This window comes from Paralichthys olivaceus, chromosome 8, assembly GCF_024713975.1.
Source record: "Paralichthys olivaceus isolate ysfri-2021 chromosome 8, ASM2471397v2, whole genome shotgun sequence".
NCBI classification, from domain to species: Eukaryota; Metazoa; Chordata; class Actinopteri; order Pleuronectiformes; family Paralichthyidae; genus Paralichthys; species Paralichthys olivaceus.
The window spans coordinates 14913710-14935396 of NC_091100.1; the positions used below are offsets into that span (position 1 = coordinate 14913710).

General features: G+C 39.1%; 2 protein-coding genes across 5 annotated transcripts; both read right to left on the reverse strand.

The window, feature by feature from the left end:
• Positions 1-1501: 1501 nt before the first annotated feature.
• On the reverse strand, positions 1502-10644 carry LOC109627285 (CD276 antigen homolog). 4 transcript variants are annotated; one of them, XM_069529898.1, is made up of 9 exons: positions 10575-10632; positions 6991-7061; positions 6564-6902; positions 5915-6229; positions 5120-5239; positions 4778-4810; positions 3658-3693; positions 3522-3557; positions 1502-2887 (listed from the first exon to the last, which is right to left on the reverse strand). In XM_069529898.1, exons 2-8 carry the CDS (start codon positions 7055-7057, stop codon positions 3523-3525), a joined length of 945 nt encoding a protein of 314 aa, XP_069385999.1. In that variant the 5' UTR covers positions 7058-7061; positions 10575-10632; the 3' UTR covers positions 1502-2887; position 3522. The 4 variants fall into 4 exon arrangements, with proteins under 4 accessions (XP_069385999.1, XP_019939328.2, XP_069386000.1 ...); XM_020083769.2 differs by having other exon boundaries at positions 10502-10612; XM_069529899.1 differs by lacking the exon at positions 4778-4810 and having other exon boundaries at positions 10575-10644.
• Positions 10645-13202: 2558 nt separating this feature from the next.
• On the reverse strand, positions 13203-21511 carry jpt1a (Jupiter microtubule associated homolog 1a). The gene is made up of 5 exons (XM_020083669.2): positions 21306-21511; positions 18872-19014; positions 16140-16237; positions 15582-15609; positions 13203-14715 (listed from the first exon to the last, which is right to left on the reverse strand). Exons 1-5 carry the CDS (start codon positions 21359-21361, stop codon positions 14582-14584), a joined length of 459 nt encoding a protein of 152 aa, XP_019939228.1. The 5' UTR covers positions 21362-21511; the 3' UTR covers positions 13203-14581.
• Positions 21512-21687: the final 176 nt, after the last annotated feature.

A 21687-nucleotide genomic window follows, 5' to 3' on the forward strand; every position in this document is an offset into this window, starting at 1 on the left:
GAAAACATGTCATAGGTTAAGGATGATAGATTACAATTGTTCACCTCTCAATAAATAATGACATAGTTTTAATAAATGTTCCGGTAAGTGCACCCAAGTGCAGACATATGCAAAAAAAGGAAAAGGCTGAGCAAAATATTTCATCAGAATATGAACTGGTAAACAATCAGAGGGCAGGTGATCCAAAACTGAAACTCTAAAAGAAGAGGATGGACTAAACAGAACCAAAGAAAGAACAAAAACAAAGAACTCAAAGACAAATCAAAAAATCAAAAAACCCAAATGCAAGTGGGTTCTGACTCCACAACATAAATCAAAAGCCAAAATACAACAAGTCTCAAACTTCACAACCATGGAAGATGCATGTCACTAACAAGATCATTTTCTTATCTTTATCTCATTGTACTTTGTATAAACAGTAGAACAATAAGGCTCAATTTGAAGTAAGTGGTTAAATAAAAGTAAAAGCAAAGAGAAATCCCTGTGATGTTTGCATGAATAATATACCAAATTGAATTAAATATGTGGAAATACATGTAACATGTCGTATAAACCTCTATGTGGAAAACAACCTCATCTCAAATTGGAGTTACTGGCTTGGCTTGAAGCTCTCATAGTCTTGTACTCTCTCTTTAAAACTTTCCATGACTCTTCTTGATGATATGTTAACATGCTGAAGTTTATGACTGCTTTAAAGCGGGACCACTGAAGCAGGCCCGCTACTGCTGGAGGTGATGTATCAAACTTATTCTGAAATCAAATCTACCATGCTATAAATACATTTTCATGTAGCTCACTTTTGCTCTCATGGCCAAACATGTTGTAATAAGATTTGTCCAGCAGATGGCAGGCTTGAGTGAAGTTTAAGCTACTTCTTGTTCAATGTGCATCAAAGTGATGTGAGATCAAAATATATCATTTTATTTACCAACATTACAAGACGATCAAAGGAAGATAAGAGAAGATCAATCTGATATTTGAATGGGAGAAACATCAATGAGATGTTTGATCCAAATTTAAAGCCGAATAAAAAGTATCACAACAAACTGATACTATTAATTACACACAGTGTGTTTTAAGAACTGTGATAGTGCTGCACAACTTTAATTAACAGAGATAACAAAAGCCTGGAATAGAGGAAAAGGAACTGTGTACAAGAATTGTAAGCAGCGATGAGACACATTTTCCACATAGACAAGGCAAAGAGAAAAGAGGAACAAGGATGATTATAATCTCTCTAACAGCGGAATGAGGAAGTCGAAAAGATCTGTACAATAGCAGGCTATTCTCTTATCGAAGTAGCTGATCAGGGAGGAGAAAAGATTTACAGGTCTATGTAACAAAACAGGATACCACAAACTGAGGGACAAGAAGTTATTACTGAAAAACACAGACTTACACAGCCTTCATGTTTCCCACTTGTTTAACTGAAATGGAATACCTGAAATCTAATCTAGATGAGCGTGCGAAAGAAATAACAAATGCACCACCAACACACTCGCATTTTTCCGTTCAGTGTTTATTTAAGTCACATTAAAAGATCATACTTCACACAGTTCATGAACTTCATGTTAATCAAAGGAAAAGTGCACGGTCCTATCATAGCTTTTATTTTTATCCTGACACACATGTTTTTATTTAAATTGCCAGAATGTGAAAATTGAAGCGATATTCAAAGTTCATACGGGTCTTGTTTTTCTCTCCTACAAGTTAACAATTGACCCAAAGAATCACAGGTCACAGGTTGTTAAGTTTACTGGTTGCACCTTATCTTAAGTCACATGAAAAATGAAACTGAATACCTGTCTGAGAGGGTGAAGCTAAGCTGCCAATTACTGCCAAACATAACACGAGCAGTTATCACAGTTAGTCAAACAAATACATTGTTTACAATCCCACAGTAGCCAGAGAGTGAAATCATGTGACTTCTGGTACAACTGGTCTTTTAGTGTGGTACTTTCTCAGTGGCTAGAATGAGGATATGAAATTTGCAAGGGTTGAATTTTTTCATACACATGCAAATAAAATCAGACAGACCTAAGACCCCAAAACTTGTTATACATTTCTATATAAAGTTATATGCTACATATTTTTAATTGTCATGGAAATATAAATCTGAAAATATGTAATTTAAGAGTAATCATTTCTTGTGATTTACCTGAATTTATATCATACTCTGCCTCCTACTCGATCTACCCAGACAACACCCCTCGCCTGATTGTCCTGCACATTATTCTGTTCTTATAAATGCTTCTGACTCAGAGATCCTCCCACTGCATTCTTCATATGTGAAATACAAATTCCTTTTCTGAAGTTTAGGTCTGAAAACAGCCTTACAAACACAGTGTTATTTTTTCATCTGATTTGTTACATTTGCTTTCATTAAGAAAGAAATATGGTATAACACACACACACACATTGAGTCATGTGGATAATAAAAGCAAAAGTCAAAATGTGTGCCATCATAACAGAAAGTTACATTAGTTTCATTTTGACAGAATACACACACACGCACATCTCTCTATAGTTGTGAGGGCACTTGTTGATATAATGAATTCCCTAGCCACTTACCCTATCCTTAACCATCTCAACTAAATGCCTAACCCTGACCTTTACCTAAAAGGTCCAGTGTGTCACCGACCAGCACTGACCCAGATGTCCAACAACCTCACATTATGATATTGCTCTTTTTACCTGACATTTGCACTCCTGTATTAGATTCAGACTTGATTTTCAAAGTGTTATAGGAGATAATGGGTAAATGAAGATGTGCTTTGATGAATCACAGTAATGATACAAGTTATCTCTGGTTATATTGTTCAGTGAGCACACAAGGAAGTGATGATTTCAGAAGCTGACAGTAAGTTATGTGAACATGAAGTGTTTCCTGCAGAGAGAGAGAGAAACTAAATTACTGCTAATACACACACACAAATATGCAACTGAAACTGGGGGGTGGATGCAGGAGGTTTCTCAATCAGGAGCCAGAATTCACACAGAGAGGTCAATATCATTGAATATATTCTGACAGAAATTGTTCATTGTGTTCTTGGAAAAAGCTTATGTAACCCTGAATAAGACCCTAAATCTGGCTTCTGTCAGATCGAAGTCGACGAGGCTGACAAGCCAAAGACCACCTTCGTATTCCAACTTGGTTTCTGGGAGTTTAATCGCATGCCGCAGGGAGTGACAAACACCCCAAGTACCTTCCAGAGACTGAAGTCTGTTCTCTGCTGACCTCTTTTTATTTAGGGCTCCGTTGTCGTACCTAGAGTTTTCTGATGTTAGCCCAGCTTTAATTCATAGTTAAGTAAATCAGTTATCAGTACACTTACCTGGAGAAACGGGTTACACTTAGAAAATATAAATCCTTAACAAATTGACATTTTTACTCTTTGTAAGTAACCAAACACGTGACACTTCAGGGGCCAATGACATTTCAGCTAGGGCCTGTCTCTCCCCCTGGCCCCGTTCCCTGGCCCTGCCCCTGGGTGAAACTAATTTGACAGTGCTGCAGTTACCTCACATCTGGAAGCTGTTGTCGATTGCATCCAGACCTGTAAAAGTGAAAGTGAAAGCGTGAATTAGATCTTAAGGAATGCATGTGAGAACTGTTCTAAAACAAAGCTGAGTCAAAATACTGTCATTGAGACGTACCCTCCTCCTCGCCTGGATCGCTTCTCAAATGGCCACCTGGAAAAAAAAAATGTAAAAGAGCATTACAATGACTGGTCATTCAAATACTGCTGATGAGTGGCTGAGCCCAGGTTTCCACAATCCCCAGCACAGTTTGATTCCCCGTGATAAGCAGCGTAAGAGAGAGCTGTTCAACCTGTCCGTGCACACTCTCTTAACAATGTCACTGTTGTGCGCTCGTGGACAGGTTGGGTTGCTGGTGGCTCTGCACTGCGTGAAGAGTGCGTGAATGAAGCTCCCCCACAGATCACATAGGAAACTATGATGACTGTGATGTTTCTCTGTATCATAGTCTGCCATGCCATATTTCTTAACTAAAGTTTTTCACTGAACTTTGATGTGTTTTCTCACTGTAAGCAAATGAGACATACAGATCATGATACAGAGTGCGCTGCCAGACTGCCAGCTTTGAGTCTAGACAGTGACGAACATGTGTGTGAGTATAAGCTCGAAAGAACTAGGAGTGAGATCGGAAACTGTGGTGCGTGTGTGAGTTTTATTTCATGTTGTTTCAAGTGTTATGTCTAGAGGAAGTGACCGACCCACGTGTTCTCTATGTTCACCACTCAAAAAAAAGCTTCCTTTTAATAGCGATGAAAGTACCTTAATCTTAGTTAGTTTTAATTCAGATAAATCATCAAACGTCAGCAATTAATCTGTCAATCTGACGGAGTATAAGGGCCTCTTATAGAGAATAAAGTCATAATTTTAAAAGAATAAAATCCTAATATTACAAGAATAAAGTCATAATTTTATGAGAATAAAATCATAGTTTTAGGCAACGTGTCATTTTAGAGTGATATTATATCAGAAGAACAGACTGATGCATCTTGTTGAGGTATACTATAATATGGGTTACTTTATATTATATTACATTAAATAATGAAATACTTAATCTTTTGGCTCATCAGCTCCACATTATCAAATTTTTCTTCTTTCTTCTTGTCTTTATTTATTATGGCCCAAATACTTTGTCATAGTCAACACAGCAGAAGCTGATGTTCAGTTTCAAGCAGACAGAAACTTTATAAATCTATACACACACGGTCAGAAAGCCCTGTGTTTCTAAACATGGACGTACCCAAAATGGCTGCTTTGGATTGTCTCCGAGCATCTGTCAAGAAAATGGTCCAATAATTAACAGTTGCTACACCCCCCCTATTATTTTTTCTCCTTTCTTGGGTTGTATCTGTAGAGAAATCATATTTCGGTTTCATGTGTGCCGAGTATATATCATGGAAGTGACAATAAATCTGATTCTAATTTCTATGATGTGTAATAAATTAAATGTAGTTTGTTAGAAACACCAAGTAGCAGCAACTGTAGATTTTAATTGTACTTTCATGTGTGAAGTCATTACTCAAAAAGATCGGAATGATTCCTTTTGAACAGAACTCATAAGAGTGCTTGTGTAGGTACTCACTCTGACGTCGGCGTCGAAGAAACAGCAGGGCCACCAACAATCCAACGATCAGTGATCCAATAACCACCACAGGAGCGATGATTTTGGAGGCTGCATCAAACTCTTTCTCTCGTCCTTGGGCTGCATGAGTTCAAATAAAAGTTTTTTCATGCTCTAATACATAAAGTGAGTCACAATTGCATGAACTGGTGTGAATATCCATCTGAAAATATTTACTTTTATTTTTATCCCAGAGGGGTCTGCAAAGTTTGGACATGGGGTCAGATTTCAAAGACTTGCCCAGTCAAGCACAGTGTTGTTTCTTTGTCAGGTAAATTAAATTAACTTTTGATGACGATCAGATTAACAGATGTGTTTCAGCATGTCTGTTCTGTGAAGAGCGTTTGAAAAACAGCACAATGAGGGTTGGCTCCAGTTATGGATAAAATCAACAGACTTCAGCTAAGAGGAGGAAGAACATTGTTCAACTAAACCCTCTGCTGTTTTTTTGGTGGTTTGATTTTTACAGGATATGTGTGAATTTCCTGGTCTTTCAAATCCCTTTTGGTTTCTGTTGGAAAACTGGGGCTATGTGGGAGTCCAACCACACAAAATATATTAGAAGTGGCTTGTGTTTCAAGTTCCTGTCAGTTGTGCAATCCTAAACAATGCTTTGCTTATGTAATAGTGATGACATCTGTGTCGCTTCAAATTTCAGTTAAAACAGGGCCTTAGGTGCTACTATGGCTGATATGGCTTTTGTGTGCAGCGCATGGTGTAAACGGTGTGTGGTGGATAGTGCTGGGAAAAACTTACTTCCTAGGCTTGGTATGTCTTCTACTACAAATATGGCCTCTGCCTCTCTGCTGCCACTGGCACTATACACCGCACAGGTATACTTGGAGAAAATGGATCCTCGCAGCAGAGGCAGCTTGCTGGACAGGTGAAACAGACCCCTCTTGTCTAATTTTTCCTCCATTTTAGAGCCTTTGGTCCACTCCGTGTCATGCTCCACAATCCAGCGAATCTCCCCTTTTGGGTAGCCACCGTGCGATTCACATGTCAGGACGCCATCTCTTTTTACGGTAATCTCTTTAGGGTCGGAGCGTATAGTTGGTTTACTGTATTTGGCTGCAAAAAGAAAAAGGGGAGGCACAAGTGGTCGTTCAGCTGAACATATAAATAGACGGGCAGGATCCAACAGCAGTGATTATTTGTCACAGTGAAAGCGAAAATAAGGAAACACACCAATTGACAGTGCTTAGCTGCAAGGAAAGTCCCTCAAACTCCCAACAATCAACAGAAAATTAAATCTTTCAAAAAGTAAATTGTCTACGTAACAAATTAGTTTACAGAAAAAGAAAACTACTTTACACAGGATAAAGCTTCGAAATGAGTTAGATGCATCTGTGTCAAAGAGTTGTAAAAAATGTTTCAGCCGTCAGCCACAGCCGGAGTCTCTAACCTGTGACTTTGAGGTTGATGTCCCCCACAGCATCGCCACTGTTCGTTATCACCATGCATTTGTAAGCTCCAGCATTTGCCATCGTAGTGTTGGCGATGAGCAGGGACACGTTCGTGTGCTTCTTGTTCAAGGGCGGCTCAGCAAGTTGGTAGCCTGGAGTCTTATTCATTTTCCCTTTGTTAAAAAACACTAAGGGCCCCTCCAACCCCTCTTTCGTCCAAGAGATGGCTCTGATTCCTGCATCTGTTGCCCCGTTGGCAGCTTGGACCCAACACTCCAGCAGTGACTGCTGGCCATACTGTCCAACGCTTTCAGTCTTGCATTGCACGGTAAAAAGAACTGGAGAAGAAAAAGGGTCAGGATGAAGATAATATCAGCACCGAGGAGCATTTCACATTTGAAATGCACAGATAATGTTAAATCTTACCTTCCTTTGCTCCGACACATATGACAGTGAAAATGAAGAAGAGGATACCAATGGGGGCCATGTTCATTTACCTGCAATGACAGTTAAAATAAACTCATTTTATTCAAATGTAATACTCACATACACATTTGAAATCACAGGGATCTGTTTTTGTGAATCAAACTGCAAGTTGTTTTTTTATCTGGGCAGCATCTCCACAAAGTCTAACCACTAAAATTGCATATGATTCTACTCAGTCACAATAATGATAAATATTAGATCTTAGAACTTCTATAGGATTCATCTACCTAATATTTCCAGAAATCTCTGTCTGTCTGTATGTGTCTCACATACCTCGAGATCCATGTGGCATGTGCATGCATAGCATTGGTCATGCTCTACGTTTAATTTCAATCAAATTTCAATAAACAGACCATCGCCTATCGGGGGCAGCAGCGGTTGGGACTCGTCAGTGTAAGTGAAGTTGGTCTTTACTTGCGTCAGCTTAGTTACTGCACGTCACTTCTACAGTTTCAGAAGGAATTCAGCAGCCAGCATCACCACCGGCCAAACAGCCCATTCCAAACAGGCCTTTTTAGAACGGGCACTGCAGTTGAAAAAATATTTAGTGGCCCAATTAAGCACCAGTGAAAGGAGATGGACATTGTCCAATGTTTGCGAGTATAACTGTCTCCAACTTACCACACTTGCACTGCGAAAAACTAAGGAAGAGCTTTATAGCTCAGGCTTGTTCTGCATCAGTGTTGTAACAAGATCAATTCAGGTACCTGTGGATCTGTTGTGTGTAGATGTGGTTTTACAGTGCACATCATTCATATTAGGGACTGACGATGGATCCCATAACTGCCCCATGTGACTGTATGTGAATTTCATGAGTCAGCAGGAGAAGCTTTCAGCTGATGTTCATGACAGATACTAATTATGGAACAATCCCTTTTATGCCATTGCTTCCAAACACAATCTGATTTTTCAACAAACGTCTCCTGGTTTATAAAAGTATGATAAAAAGAAAAAAATGGATAAAATGGTTTTGTGTGACTCAGATTCACTGTGAGTTGACTAAGGTCTCTACTACAAAGCAGGATTTGTGGTTGGCGAGGTAACTTCTGGTTTAATGGTGGCTCAGTTCTTACCGGGTAACATTGCCATGGTAACTCATGCTGCATCTCTAACCTGCTACAGAGGAGGTTTGTGACCCAAGTTATTCAGGAAGACGATGTTAGGCTCAGTGATGCCAGATAACAAGATGATATCTTGGGTGCGTTAAATATACTGGAATCACATGCTGCAGGACGAGATGTGTCGAAACATGTCCCTGAACAACTAGAGACTAACCGTCAGTCATAATCTTGACACTCCTGCATTTAGATTTTCCAGCTGAACTGGTCAACAAGTTTACTAAGTCAAGTGATTAGTGTTTATTGGTGAGATGGGAAATTCCAAAATTCCATTGACTCCAGTGATATTGTGAAAAACTGGGGTCCCACAGGATTTCACTGTCTATCTTCTCTCTTTTTGGCTACAACGTAAACATGGTCCGGGCTGTACACTTCCCATCTGGATCCTGTTCTCTAGTGGGAATGTGCCGTGGGATTCTCTTTCACATTGTTTCAAAGCTTAGCATCTGCTGGGCTGTGCTGTTGGAGGAACTTGGCAGTTGACATTACAGCCTAAGCAGAACTCCCATATGGTCATTTAAAAATCCTCTTCTCATACATCCGATTTCTTTGATACTTTGATTGATTGATTTTTTTCTACACTGAACACCCACACAGCGCTGATGACATTCCGAGGAGCCGAGGCCCGACTTGTCGGCTGATTTCCTTTTCACTGTTGAAAAGTATCTGTCCATTTTGCCTCTCTTCTTCTGTCTCTGTCTCTCTCTCTCTGTCTCTCTCTCTCCCTCTCTCTCTCTCTGTCTCTCTCTCTCCCTCTCTCTGTCTCTCTCTCTCTCTCTCTCTCGGTCTAGCGCGTGCCACACAGTTTGTGAATGGCTGCCTTAATCACAAACGCACTCTGTATGTCTGACATGTCGTAAGGAGTCCTTTGGAGTTCAGTGTCTTACATAAGGACACCTGGCTTATGGCACACTGACTGTGTTGTGGTTAGAAATCAAGTTCCAATCGTGGTCCAAAAGTGCAAAAACTTCAGTCCAATAAAAGGCAGTTTTTCTTACTCTTGACACCATTATATCTGTCCAAACCGTTTACTGTTTTTTACAAGATATTTGTCTCTGATTTGACACCATTATATTTCATTTTGTCAGACTGCCTTTTTTTAAAAAGATTAACATTTCTTCACACAAGATATACATACACTACATACTGATTGTTACACATAGAGTATAATATTTGATTCGTCATTGCTGCGTTAAACTTGTTGTAATCATCAGTAATTATGTTTCTCCTTATACTTCAGCACACATTAGATTGTAGTGCAGATTAAAGGTATATAGTGACGTTCATATTGTGACATTGTATAGTGACCAGAAATTACACTACAACTGCTCAAGAAAGTATATCCACAGTTAAATGAGCCATTGCTCTTGTCTGAACCACTTCAAGTCTCCGTCATCGTAACTCAAGTCTCCACGCGCCCACACTTCCTCCCACTTAATTGCAAGATACATAGACATAAATAGTCTAGAAACTAACTGCACACAAACAAATGTCAGACTTGCAATTGCTCTTCAACTATTAACAATTATTAATGCTTTGTTGGTGAAGGTACTCTGTATATAGAACTGGTTCAGTTCACTATAAATGAAAGCCTAAAAATATGCTGTTGTCTAACTGTGATATTATCAAGACTTCTGCTGCAACTTCAGCAAAACAATCTAGTTATTATTTCAGGACACACAGACTCCCTGTGCCTCATTTATTGCAAGTGAAACTTAAATGTGACCTATTTATACTTTGTGGAAGTTAACTTAGTCCCTCGATCATTGAGAAAAGTTAAATGTATGTTAGTTAAGTCGATCCTGAGTGAAAGTTGTGGTTTCTTCTTTATAGGTAGAGATGACAAACACTGTCACCCTGCATTTTCCTCCAAATATTTTTTATTTTAACCAGATAAATAAACTGCGCATACACAATAAGCAATATATATAATTAACCTTTGTTATATTGCTACTGATGAACATGATATGAAATGAATGATTATTTGTCCGAACCTAAGTTCAACCACATCACTGCGAGAGATTCCCTTTAAGTTTGAAGTGTGTGAAACAGTGTCAGACTGGATTTGCTCAGGACAAATTCAACTCTGCACTGTCCGGCAAACCACAACTCAAAAGCTGGAGATTACAAACCCCCGACATCTCCGGGGAAATTATGAAAACCACTCATAGACAGTGTTTACATGGCATGCACACACCGACTGACGAGAAACACATGGTCCACTTCACCGTTCACTACACTGTCCATGCAGCGTGTGTCCCGAGAAGTGGTCAATCTATGTAAGAGATGACTGTAAACCTATCACACAATAATACAACAATAAAAAGACTTACAGTACACGCTCCTCCACAGACAGACACGCACACATCCGAAGTTTACATCGACACTGACGCTGGCAAAACTTACTTTCACTTTCATCATGAGTCAGGAAGACGAGGCAGCTGCTGATTATAGAGTAAAGGTTAGAACAAGGGTCGGGCTTCTTTGTTGAAGATTTAAATTTAGATTCAACATTTAAACAATAAGATTAAGATTTAAAGGTTCAGTATGTAGAATTTAGTGACATCCAGTGGTGAAGTTACAAGTTGCAGCTGAATACCCCTCACCTCACCCTCACCTTCCAAACATGAAAGAGAACCTGTGGTAGACTCCAGCTGGACTACTGTAAAAAACATGGTGAGGACCCGCTCCGATGTTAATGTAAAGTATTTAAAAATCTAGGGTAACAACAACAACAATTCGTACAATTTAGATGAAACACACTAGTGAAATAATTAATAATTTATCCTTTAATGTCTGCCAATAGATCATTTTCACCTAAATCTTACACACTGAACATTAACAAATATTTTTCACATTTAGATGTAACGGTTAACATTGAGAATCAAGATTTGGCTTTTGCATTTACGCTTAAATTTGATTTTTATATTATCTTTAATTACTTTCTGAGAAAAAGAAGTAAATATGACAAAGTTAGCAAATATTGCTATTTTTACTTTGAAAGCACAGCACTATTAAATCAGCATGTGCAGCTTCACAATCGGTGCCCTACACCACTGAACCAGGTGTCTTGCTGGAACGAGGTTGACAGTTTTTTAGCCCTTTTGAGATGTGTGATAAAACAATGGTTTGATCCACATATAGGATAAAAATAAACATTAAATATAAAAATAAAATAAACACCACTCATCCTGGTTAAACCTGTCTTGTACCACATTTGTGTTACATCCAGATTAATGTTGGAGACTGCATTCCCTCATGTGCCTGTGACCAACGACCCCTTACTTCCTCTTTACCCTATCCTACAGCAGACCTCAGGACTGGACTCTGGACTTCCTGCAACACTATAAAAACAGTGAAAAGTTTGTTTGCTCAAATCCATCCTCCTGTTTATACTGGCCATTACAAGAGCCCTCCCTAATGCACATGATGACGCACATTGTTTGTTATATTGCTACTGATGAACATGATATGAAATGAATGATTATTTGTCCGAACCTAAGTTCAACCACATCACTGCGAGAGATTCCCTTTAAGTTTGAAGTGTGTGAAACAGTGTCAGGCTGGATTTGCTCAGGACAAATTCAACTCTGCACTGTCCGGCAAACCACAACTCAAAAGCTGGAGATTACAAACCCCCGACATCTCCGGGGAAATTATGAAAACCACTCATAGACAGTGTTTACATGGCATGCACACACCGACTGACGAGAAACACATGGTCCACTTCACCGTTCACTACACTGTCCATGCAGCGTGTGTCCCGAGAAGTGGTCAATCTATGTAAGAGATGACTGTAAACCTATCACACAATAATACAACAATAAAAAGACTTACAGTACACGCTCCTCCACAGACAGACACGCACACATCCGAAGTTTACATCGACACTGACGCTGGCAAAACTTACTTTCACTTTCATCATGAGTCAGGAAGACGAGGCAGCTGCTGATTATAGAGTAAAGGTTAGAACAAGGGTCGGGCTTCTTTGTTGAAGATTTAAATTTAGATTCAACATTTAAACAATAAGATTAAGATTTAAAGGTTCAGTATGTAGAATTTAGTGACATCCAGTGGTGAAGTTACAAGTTGCAGCTGAATACCCCTCACCTCACCCTCACCTTCCAAACATGAAAGAGAACCTGTGGTAGACTCCAGCTGGACTACTGTAAAAAACATGGTGAGGACCCGCTCCGATGTTAATGTAAAGTATTTAAAAATCTAGGGTAACAACAACAACAATTCGTACAATTTAGATGAAACACACTAGTGAAATAATTAATAATTTATCCTTTAATGTCTGCCAATAGATCATTTTCACCTAAATCTTACACACTGAACATTAACAAATATTTTTCACATTTAGATGTAACGGTTAACATTGAGAATCAAGATTTGGCTTTTGCATTTACGCTTAAATTTGATTTTTATATTATCTTTAATTACTTTCTGAGAAAAAGAAGTAAATATGACAAAGTTAGCAAATATTGCTATTTTTACTTTGAAAGCACAGCACTATTAAATCAGCATGTGCAGCTTCACAATCGGTGCCCTACACCACTGAACCAGGTGTCTTGCTGGAACGAGGTTGACAGTTTTTTAGCCCTTTTGAGATGTGTGATAAAACAATGGTTTGATCCACATATAGGATAAAAATAAACATTAAATATAAAAATAAAATAAACACCACTCATCCTGGTTAAACCTGTCTTGTACCACATTTGTGTTACATCCAGATTAATGTTGGAGACTGCATTCCCTCATGTGCCTGTGACCAACGACCCCTTACTTCCTCTTTACCCTATCCTACAGCAGACCTCAGGACTGGACTCTGGACTTCCTGCAACACTATAAAAACAGTGAAAAGTTTGTTTGCTCAAATCCATCCTCCTGTTTATACTGGCCATTACAAGAGCCCTCCCTAATGCACATGATGACGCACATTGTTTTATAAAACACTTATCTGAATCCTCCTAAGTTCAATCAGCTCTACATATACTCATGCAATTATTCAGATAAAGCACGGATACAGCACATGGTCAAGATTGATTTTTAATGTTAATTTCCACTTGTGCCATTTCTCAAATTCAAATTTCTGCAATGACTTAAATCGAGCAACAGGAATTGGTAGGATGCTAACAGATGTGTCTTGCATCATCACACACATTAAAAAATAGTAGACACCACAGGAAATACACTTCATGTACCTGAAATGTGTTTTTTTTGTTGCACGACAGCTGGCTGACAGCAGTCACACACGCACGCACACACACACATGTAGACTCCACAAGAGAAAAGTAAGGAGGAGTTTGAATTTGGTTTGAGTGATGCGACATGAAATATACAAAAAGACTATTCTGTATTCTTTCAGGGTTGTTGGCAAATGTAAAAGGGGGTAAAACAAAAAAGCTGAGCTGTCATAAGGTCACTTGTCAAATCTAGGATGGGTCACAACCCACAACATTCCATTGACTCGCGATGGAAAAAAACAAGGTTGTGGTGATACTGGTAGGATGCTGTATGAGGAAACCCAGTCTTGTTTGATGTTTGTAGCCTAACACACAAACAGGCACACTTTATTTGAGAGTCAATTTCACCCCTAAAAACACGGGGCACTCAAAACCGGCACTGGGGTTACAATAGTCTAAGGTTAGTGAGTGACTACTATATAAAAAAGGCTTATTCCAATTCTGTTACCTGACGTGGGACCTACAGTACTCATCTGAAGACAAATGTTTGCATCCTTCAGGTCACAATGACACTAATTTATGTGGCTCATATTTGGCTCCTATGTGGATATTAATACTATAATCAGTAGAAAGATTCCAACTTCATGCAACAACAATACAACAACTATTCCACAAAGAAACAACTAACAAAGTTGAATTATATAAAAAAAAAAATCTTCACAGTTATGTTTCATCTCACATTCATACATCACAGACCAGATGTGCATGCACAATGGGTCAAAACTGAACACAGTGCAAAAGTGACAGCTTTATCTTTGCTTGTGTTCTAGAAACTGCTTGTATCATCACCTACAGCTTGTGCTGTTGCAATAAAATTAAGGGAAGGGGGGGTTTACCACTGGTTGATATGAGAGGTGTGGACCTTCTATTCTTTCTGACAGGTGTAATGCATTAGAGGGACAAAAGGCAGATGCTGAACCATATACATAGAAATACATAAAGTGCTTCTGTCAAAAATAAACAAACAATAAAAACAGTACAAAACGGTTTCCAAAAAAGAGGTATCAAAACAATGCACTTGAGGATGTGGAGGGCACTGGTGCCTCTTGGGATTTTCTGTGGCACTGACAGATGAGCTGGGGTTCCTTGTTTGAAAACAAAAAAATAAGATAAAAGGATGAGTTCAGAGACACATGGAGGTAAAGAGGGGCAGTTGGCGGGGATTCAACCCAGGATGAGGCTGGACTTGCCCCCAGGGGGATTCCTGCGACCAGACGCTAATCCTGCGGTGGGCTCCTCAGCTGGAGGAGCCTCCTCCTGGTGTTCTGGAGCTGCTTCAGGCTCAGCTGGAAAGTTGTCTGAACACAGGCAGAGAGACCAGAGACATTTGATGACAAACAAGAGAATGGTTTGCCTGGGATGTGCCAGTTACCCTCAGTCTTTTCACCACTCACTCATGTACTGTATTCAGCCATTAAATCAATGTTAAATACCCTTCTCCAACATTCGCTTCCTAAAACAGAAACATAAAACTGCTTCTAACTTTCTCATGAGCTAAATTGGTGGGCTACATTGATATAGACAGCAAAACAACAAGTTATATTATATTTGTCAACCTGCTGTTTTAAAATTAAGGAGTAATAATACAAGTAAATAAGTCATACATTTATGAGAAAAAAAGTCAATATTTAAGGCTACGTGTAATTTTAGAGGCGTATCAGAGGATCTGCTGGTCTCCTGCATTAATATTAACATATTATAGATTTCAGAAAACAATAAAGTCAAGAATCCTTTGGCTCATCAACTCATATGACTAATAGAAACTGTCTCTATTCTGAAGAAGGAACAACACAGACGTGGAGGAAGTCTGTGTTGTGGAGGAGGAAACAGTCAACTGCTGACATTTCAAGGTTATGTCATAACTTAATAATAATAATAAAAAAAACTGTGATTGGTAATTGAATCCAAAAGAAAATGTTGTTCTGTATTCACGTAATATCGTGACTTTTTCCTCATTAAAATACAACTTATTCTTGTACGACTTTCTTGAAATCTCTGCTTATGGCCTTGATACTCAATCATACCCTCTGCAGGTGCTGTACACATCAAGTTAAAACAAAACTACTGTGCATCAATCTGTCAGCAGGTAGACTGCAGGTGACGCAGCAGCTCTCCCTGCATCTGTTTAACTGGGGTGATGGGAGCAGAACTAACAGGTGCTTACCATGATCACGCACAGGGTTTTCTGCATCCTAAAAAAAACAAGGTGAAGAGATCACTGTTTCAACAGCATTCATAAGAAATTCTGTACTGTCACAAGTCTACATGAAAAAGAAAAGTATCAGTAGGTATTGTTGAGGAATAACTTGAAGTTTCTGCACAGCCACATTTATTTGCTAAGTTATTAGTTACTGATAATATCTGGTCAGGTTGAAAATAGAAGGAACTTTGGTGAGAATTTATGATGTTTCAAAAATCTAGGTACCAATAAGAATAATGACGAATAAAAGGTTACCACATCCAAACAGACTAAATTAACAGGAGCAAGGAGCTGTCACTCAAACTCATTTGTCCAAGCCTTCACAGGAGCAGTGTTTGTTGTCAGGACAGGTCATTTAGTCCTGTTCCTTTGTTACTAATACAAAGCTTCCCTCCTCGTGTGAGACATTAAGAATTGGAAAAATGGATCACTTAATTTTACTTTCAGTGGCTTCCCTTTCTGTCTGACCTCAGCTTGTACTAAATAGCTTACTAAAACTCGTGATCTGGAGCATAATCTTACTGTGGTGCTGGCGTCTGCTGAGTGGTTTGTGCCGTTGTTCCCTCCTCTCCTCAGGGGAGCTGAGGGCTCACCACACAGCACCCCTGTGGGCTTTCCTCCTGAAGAACAAGGAGACAGAATGTTTCAGATCATTGAGGCTTCAGACTTTTTCAAAGAGACAAATAACATGGTGATATACAGTCTGTCAGATAATGGCAACATCGTCACAACTAGGGATGCACCGCTCCAATAATTATATCTGATATTCAATAGCTGGATCGGGTATCAGTGACAAGAGGGCAGAATTATGGGTTTATCTATTCAGTTCAGTTTTATGCAAACATCTCTGTCTTAGAACTACATTGTGTGACAGTAGACCCCCACACATACAGGTTCACAAGCAAAACTTCAACCTGGAGCAGTGTGAAAATCAACCAAGCCAGTCTCTGACACTTTCGTCGTTACTGTGGTGATTCAATGTTTTCCCACTAGTAAATGATTATCATTATCATTAGCAAAGCATTCGTTTGAAGCAGGAGCAGACCAGCACAGGCAATTACAAATGCTCAACAAATATTCAGCAGTCCACAAACCTGTATAACCTCCGGTGTAAATCTGGTTACTATTAGCATCAACTCTTAACTTCATCCTTACTGAACTGAAATACTTTTTGGGTTGTTGGTGAAGAAAAGCTTTGAAAACTCTTCACCTGTCGACCATTGTTCATTTCAATTGTAAATAGTAAACGGTCTATAATCACACTTTTCTAGTATTGATGAAGTGGAACAGTTTTGCCATCCACCCATTCACACACACATTCATACAGTGAACCTACGCAGTGCCCTTTCTCCACCACATGCCACAAAGTCATAGCCGATAAACCCGTCAAGGGTGGTTTGGTTTCTAGCTTTTTCTAGCTTGACTGCATAATGATGCTTGACGCAATGTCGGGAGATAAAGACATAAACCCTAACAGATAACAGTGTTTGTGGTTGGTTGTGGGAAACCTGAAATCTGTCTACCATCACCCAGACAAAAGGCCCAAATTCATGACTCCAGTACTAGAGTTAATAATGACACAAGAGGAAGGAATAAATATTATAGCTGGAGACTATAATCGATTACCAAATAAGTTTCCAACAGTTTTTATAACCAATTATAATCGATGAGTTCGAAAGATGACATATACATGTATTTACAAAACAAAAACATTATGATGAAGGGCCAAACACAATTAAAGCTTGAGAATACTGAAGAGGCAAACAAGTAAAGCTTGCATTACCAAATTCAAAGACACTAATAAATCATAATTGAGAAAAAGGAGATTACAGAGAGCAAATGTTTATGTAATTTTGTATGTGGAAGAACTAGAGAAAATGCAATTTGGAAATATATTTGAAGAAACAAACTAAAAACTATCATCTGGAGACGATATACAAATTAATTAATTATTATGCTACAAAGTACGTAGCTACGCATTCAGCTTCAAAACTATGAGAAGGTTAACAGAAAGTCCAAAGTTTATGAAATTCTTAATAATAATATGGAAGTTAGATATAAAAGTAAAAGTCTCACTCTCTACAGAGCAGATCAGTAAAGTCAGATGGTGGGATGGACATTTACTTCTTTTGCCCTAATATTGAAAAAACTATTAATCCTGTTGAAAATACCACCACAGCTAAGGTTGGAAAAGGTTCAGTATCAGTCAAAATTATGTGTCTCATTAGAAGACAAGAGGCAATTCAGATCCTTCAGGGAAAAAAAAAACTGAAAGTGGCAACTGACATTACTACTTGACATTATGACGCACATAAAGCTGGAATTTTTTTGTAGTTACTCCAACATAACTGGTTTCCTATTATTTTCCTGAGGGCTTAGATATGTTTAATTTCATTTTCACACTGAGTGTCCTTCTTTCATATAATAACTCCATTGATAATAATGTTAATTTTAAATTTCCAAAAAGTTGAAAAAATAGTTTTCCCCTGTGAATCATTTGACCTGTTTTCAGTCCCCTTATTCCCAGGCTCTTTGTCACTGCATGGACATGACTACACTTGTCGACATTTTAAAGAATTTAAAATAGTTTGTAGGAGGATCTTTTGAATCATGTATGAAAAGTTCATCAGACTTGTATTTTATTGCTCTGTTTGTGTGCTGCAGTACTGTCAAATTATGTCAAAGATTATTAACCCAATATGATTTGTTTAAGATGATACCATTTAACATATCAAATAAATACCTGACTCCTAATTATACAATCATTTGAGTTGTTTTTAAAGCTTCTCTGTTACTACCATGTCAGTGTAATTGTCTGTGTATAAACTGTACATGACAGAGGACAACACAGGTGATCTTAGAATATTCTCTTTTAATTCCAAAATTAACTCTGGATATTTCAGATTCCCACATGGTAAGAAGAATAATGATTAATAGAAAAACACAAATGTTTGCATTTCTTATGACTGAAAGAGAAACAATGAACCATTAGGGCACCTCAACCTGTTCTTTTACTGCTGCAGAGAGACAATTTTACTTGTGTACATTTTATTTGTGTATTTAACTCTCTGAGGTTTTGAGTAGCCTGGGAGGCAGAGAAGTTTGTTAGAGTATAAAAACAACAACCTGTCATGTGTTATCATTAATTTAATGCCACTAATGTCAGAAAATCCATTTATATTGTGGTAATCTGTCACTATACGTTGGATATGCACAGCTAAGACACATACTTTTGGCGATGAGGCAGAATTTACCTGGTGGGTTGTTCCTTCGATTAGCATAGGGGTCCTCTGGCTCAGCGAAAACACTGGAAGCCATCTTGTTTTTTCGGGCGGGAGGTTTCCCCTCATCTGCACCAAGCGTAATGTTGGAGCCGCCACCCGGTGGGCGCAAAACCCTGAAAAGAGAGAGAGATGGTCAACACTGTTACTGAAAGGAATGCATAGAATCAATCAATGAGAAATGATTCACCATCTACACTTAGTTTATTTGGAGACATTTTTCATTTGCTACTCTGAGGCCACCTGGTGGCTGGCTGCAGTATAGGTCATAAATCCCAATTCTTCCATGTAATGGTCTCTTGTGGTTCCAAGAGTCTGTAAGAGTAGAACAGGAGGTAGATCCTTCAGCTACCAGGCTCCTCTCCTGTAGAACCAGCTCCCACTCTGGGTCCGGGAGGCCGACACCATCTCTACATTTACGGTTAGACCTTGGACGTTCCTTTATGTTTCGTGAGTCCTGAACCATCTCTTATTTATGCTGCTATAGGTCTAGACTGCAGGGGGAATTCCCATCATGCACTGAGCACTTCTCCCCTTTTTTCTGTCTTTCTGCCTCCACATCCATTTATTTATTTTACTACATGTCACTAAGTTTTTTTCCCCTCCCATAGTCTCTCCCTCTCTCTCTTTGCAGGTATCTCTGACTCCAAAGCTGCAGGATAACAACAATTATTATAATTATTATTGTGAGTTGTTGCTGCTATCATTAATAACATCTTTACACTCTTATTGTTTTCATTATAACTAGTCAGAGCTGAGACCTGATGCTGTTCCTGGTCTCCCTATCTCACTCGTTTCTCTCCCTTCTTTTCCACCCCACCTCCCCATTTTTTCCCTGCTCACCCCAACCGTTCGAGGCAGATGGCCGCTCACATTGACTCTGGTTCTGCCAGAGGTTTATACGCTGCACAGTCACCACAGTGCTGCTCATTGTAACAAAGTCATCCATCTATCTAAAATATTAGAAACAGTTCTCAGGACAATGCAACAGAGTTGAACGACACAATTAACTACAGTCTACAAAGTGACATTCTTAAGAGCAGTGTTTATTGTGTTTGCTTTTTTTAACAACTAAACAAACAACTAAACTAAACTCCTGCCATGTACCAATATTTATGAAGTATTTTTCTCCAAAATACAGTCATCACTAAATTGTTCTTACACACTGCAGTAAATATATTGGTCTTATGTATTTTTTCTCACATTGTCTTCATTGAGCTATGCTATCATAAAACATTTTTGTTTGAGAATTATGAATTTTAAATATGAACTACTATAATAAGATAGATGTACTTTATTCATCCCAAATTGGGAAATGATTGTGTTACAGCAGCATGTCAAGGGCATTGCACATAGAGACACTAAATACAAGAGAATGCTTAATAAGGGACAAGAGTGCAAAATTGCAGTAGTTGTTTGCAAAGGTTAGGGAATATGACTAAAATAAATATGAGTATAAGATGTGCAAAAACCAAAATCACAGTTATTGCAGGAGTAATCAGTTTTGAGAGAGTTTTGGACAGAAACTATAGGGCTCATGGATTTGAGAGATGTTTGTGGAATTGAAATATGACTTCCTCTGCATGTGCTCGCTGAAAACCATGAATTGGGGCTAGGCAATAAAAGTATCAATAATTATTCAAATGTATTTTCATCAATAGCAATAGAACAAAGGTTCAATACATATTGCTATTTTGCATGTGCGTTGTGCATGCACGGTGAGGAGGTTTAACACACAACTGATCTACCTCAGATTTGAGTTTTAAACTTTTGAAATAAATAATGGGGTAACAATCAACGGTTTAATCTGGCTTTGAGTTGAAATCGCTCAGCCCCATCGTAGACGCAGCTCTGGTTAATGTCAGGTGTGGTCAGCTGTAACGGGGCCTCGCCTCAGTGGGTGCACATGCAGGGCAGACTGGAGGATGTCTGAGCTTCCTCACTGGTCGTGTTGATGATCAGACAAACCACAGAGGGCCTCGCCCATGTGTCTTTCTCTTTTTCTTCCAATAAACACAATCACCTCGCTGAGGAAACACACGACAGACGCATGCTAGGGTTGAAAGGCCCACGTAGCTGACGCCGGGCACAGAGCAGCCTGGTGTGCACCTGCTAGCTCTGCAGCATCCCCACAAAAAGGGAGGGTGCTATCATGCTAGCTAACGCTCAAAATGGTACGTTCTGACGGACAAAACCGTGAAGGTGTGGTTCCGAGCTTTATCCTGGATTTGTCCACCGGTGGTGATTCAATCCCACATCGAGCTGCGGAGATCAAATCACAGGCAGCGACAGTAGCAGACATGTTTTAAACGGCACGCTGTGTGTGGTTAGCAGCAGAGGATGCAGGACTTGTGGGATGGATGGTGGCTAACAGCTGGAATGGAACCGTCCGGACGACGCCTTTTACCTGGAACTGCTTTTGGAGCCGGGCTCCATCCCTTGAAATGTGGTGGTGGTCGTCATATCTGCACAAGAAGACGCGAAGTGTTTATTTTAAAAAGCGGACACGGTAAAAGACACTATCATTAGCAGCTCCTTTATCATTGTCTGCCCGGGCCGGTGGATGTCAGTAGTCAACCTGCCTCCTCCAGCCTGACGACACCAGGCTGTCCTGAAACACACCTCACTTCCGCTCCACTTTTCACAATAGCACACATCAACCTCACGAGTTAAGGAGATTCGGTTCCCTGAAAGTGAGTCACAACTCAATAGAGATTTTATATTTACGCATTTAATGGTGAATATTTTGTTTTGTTGTTTGCCTTAGTTTAAAAACAAAAATCACATAC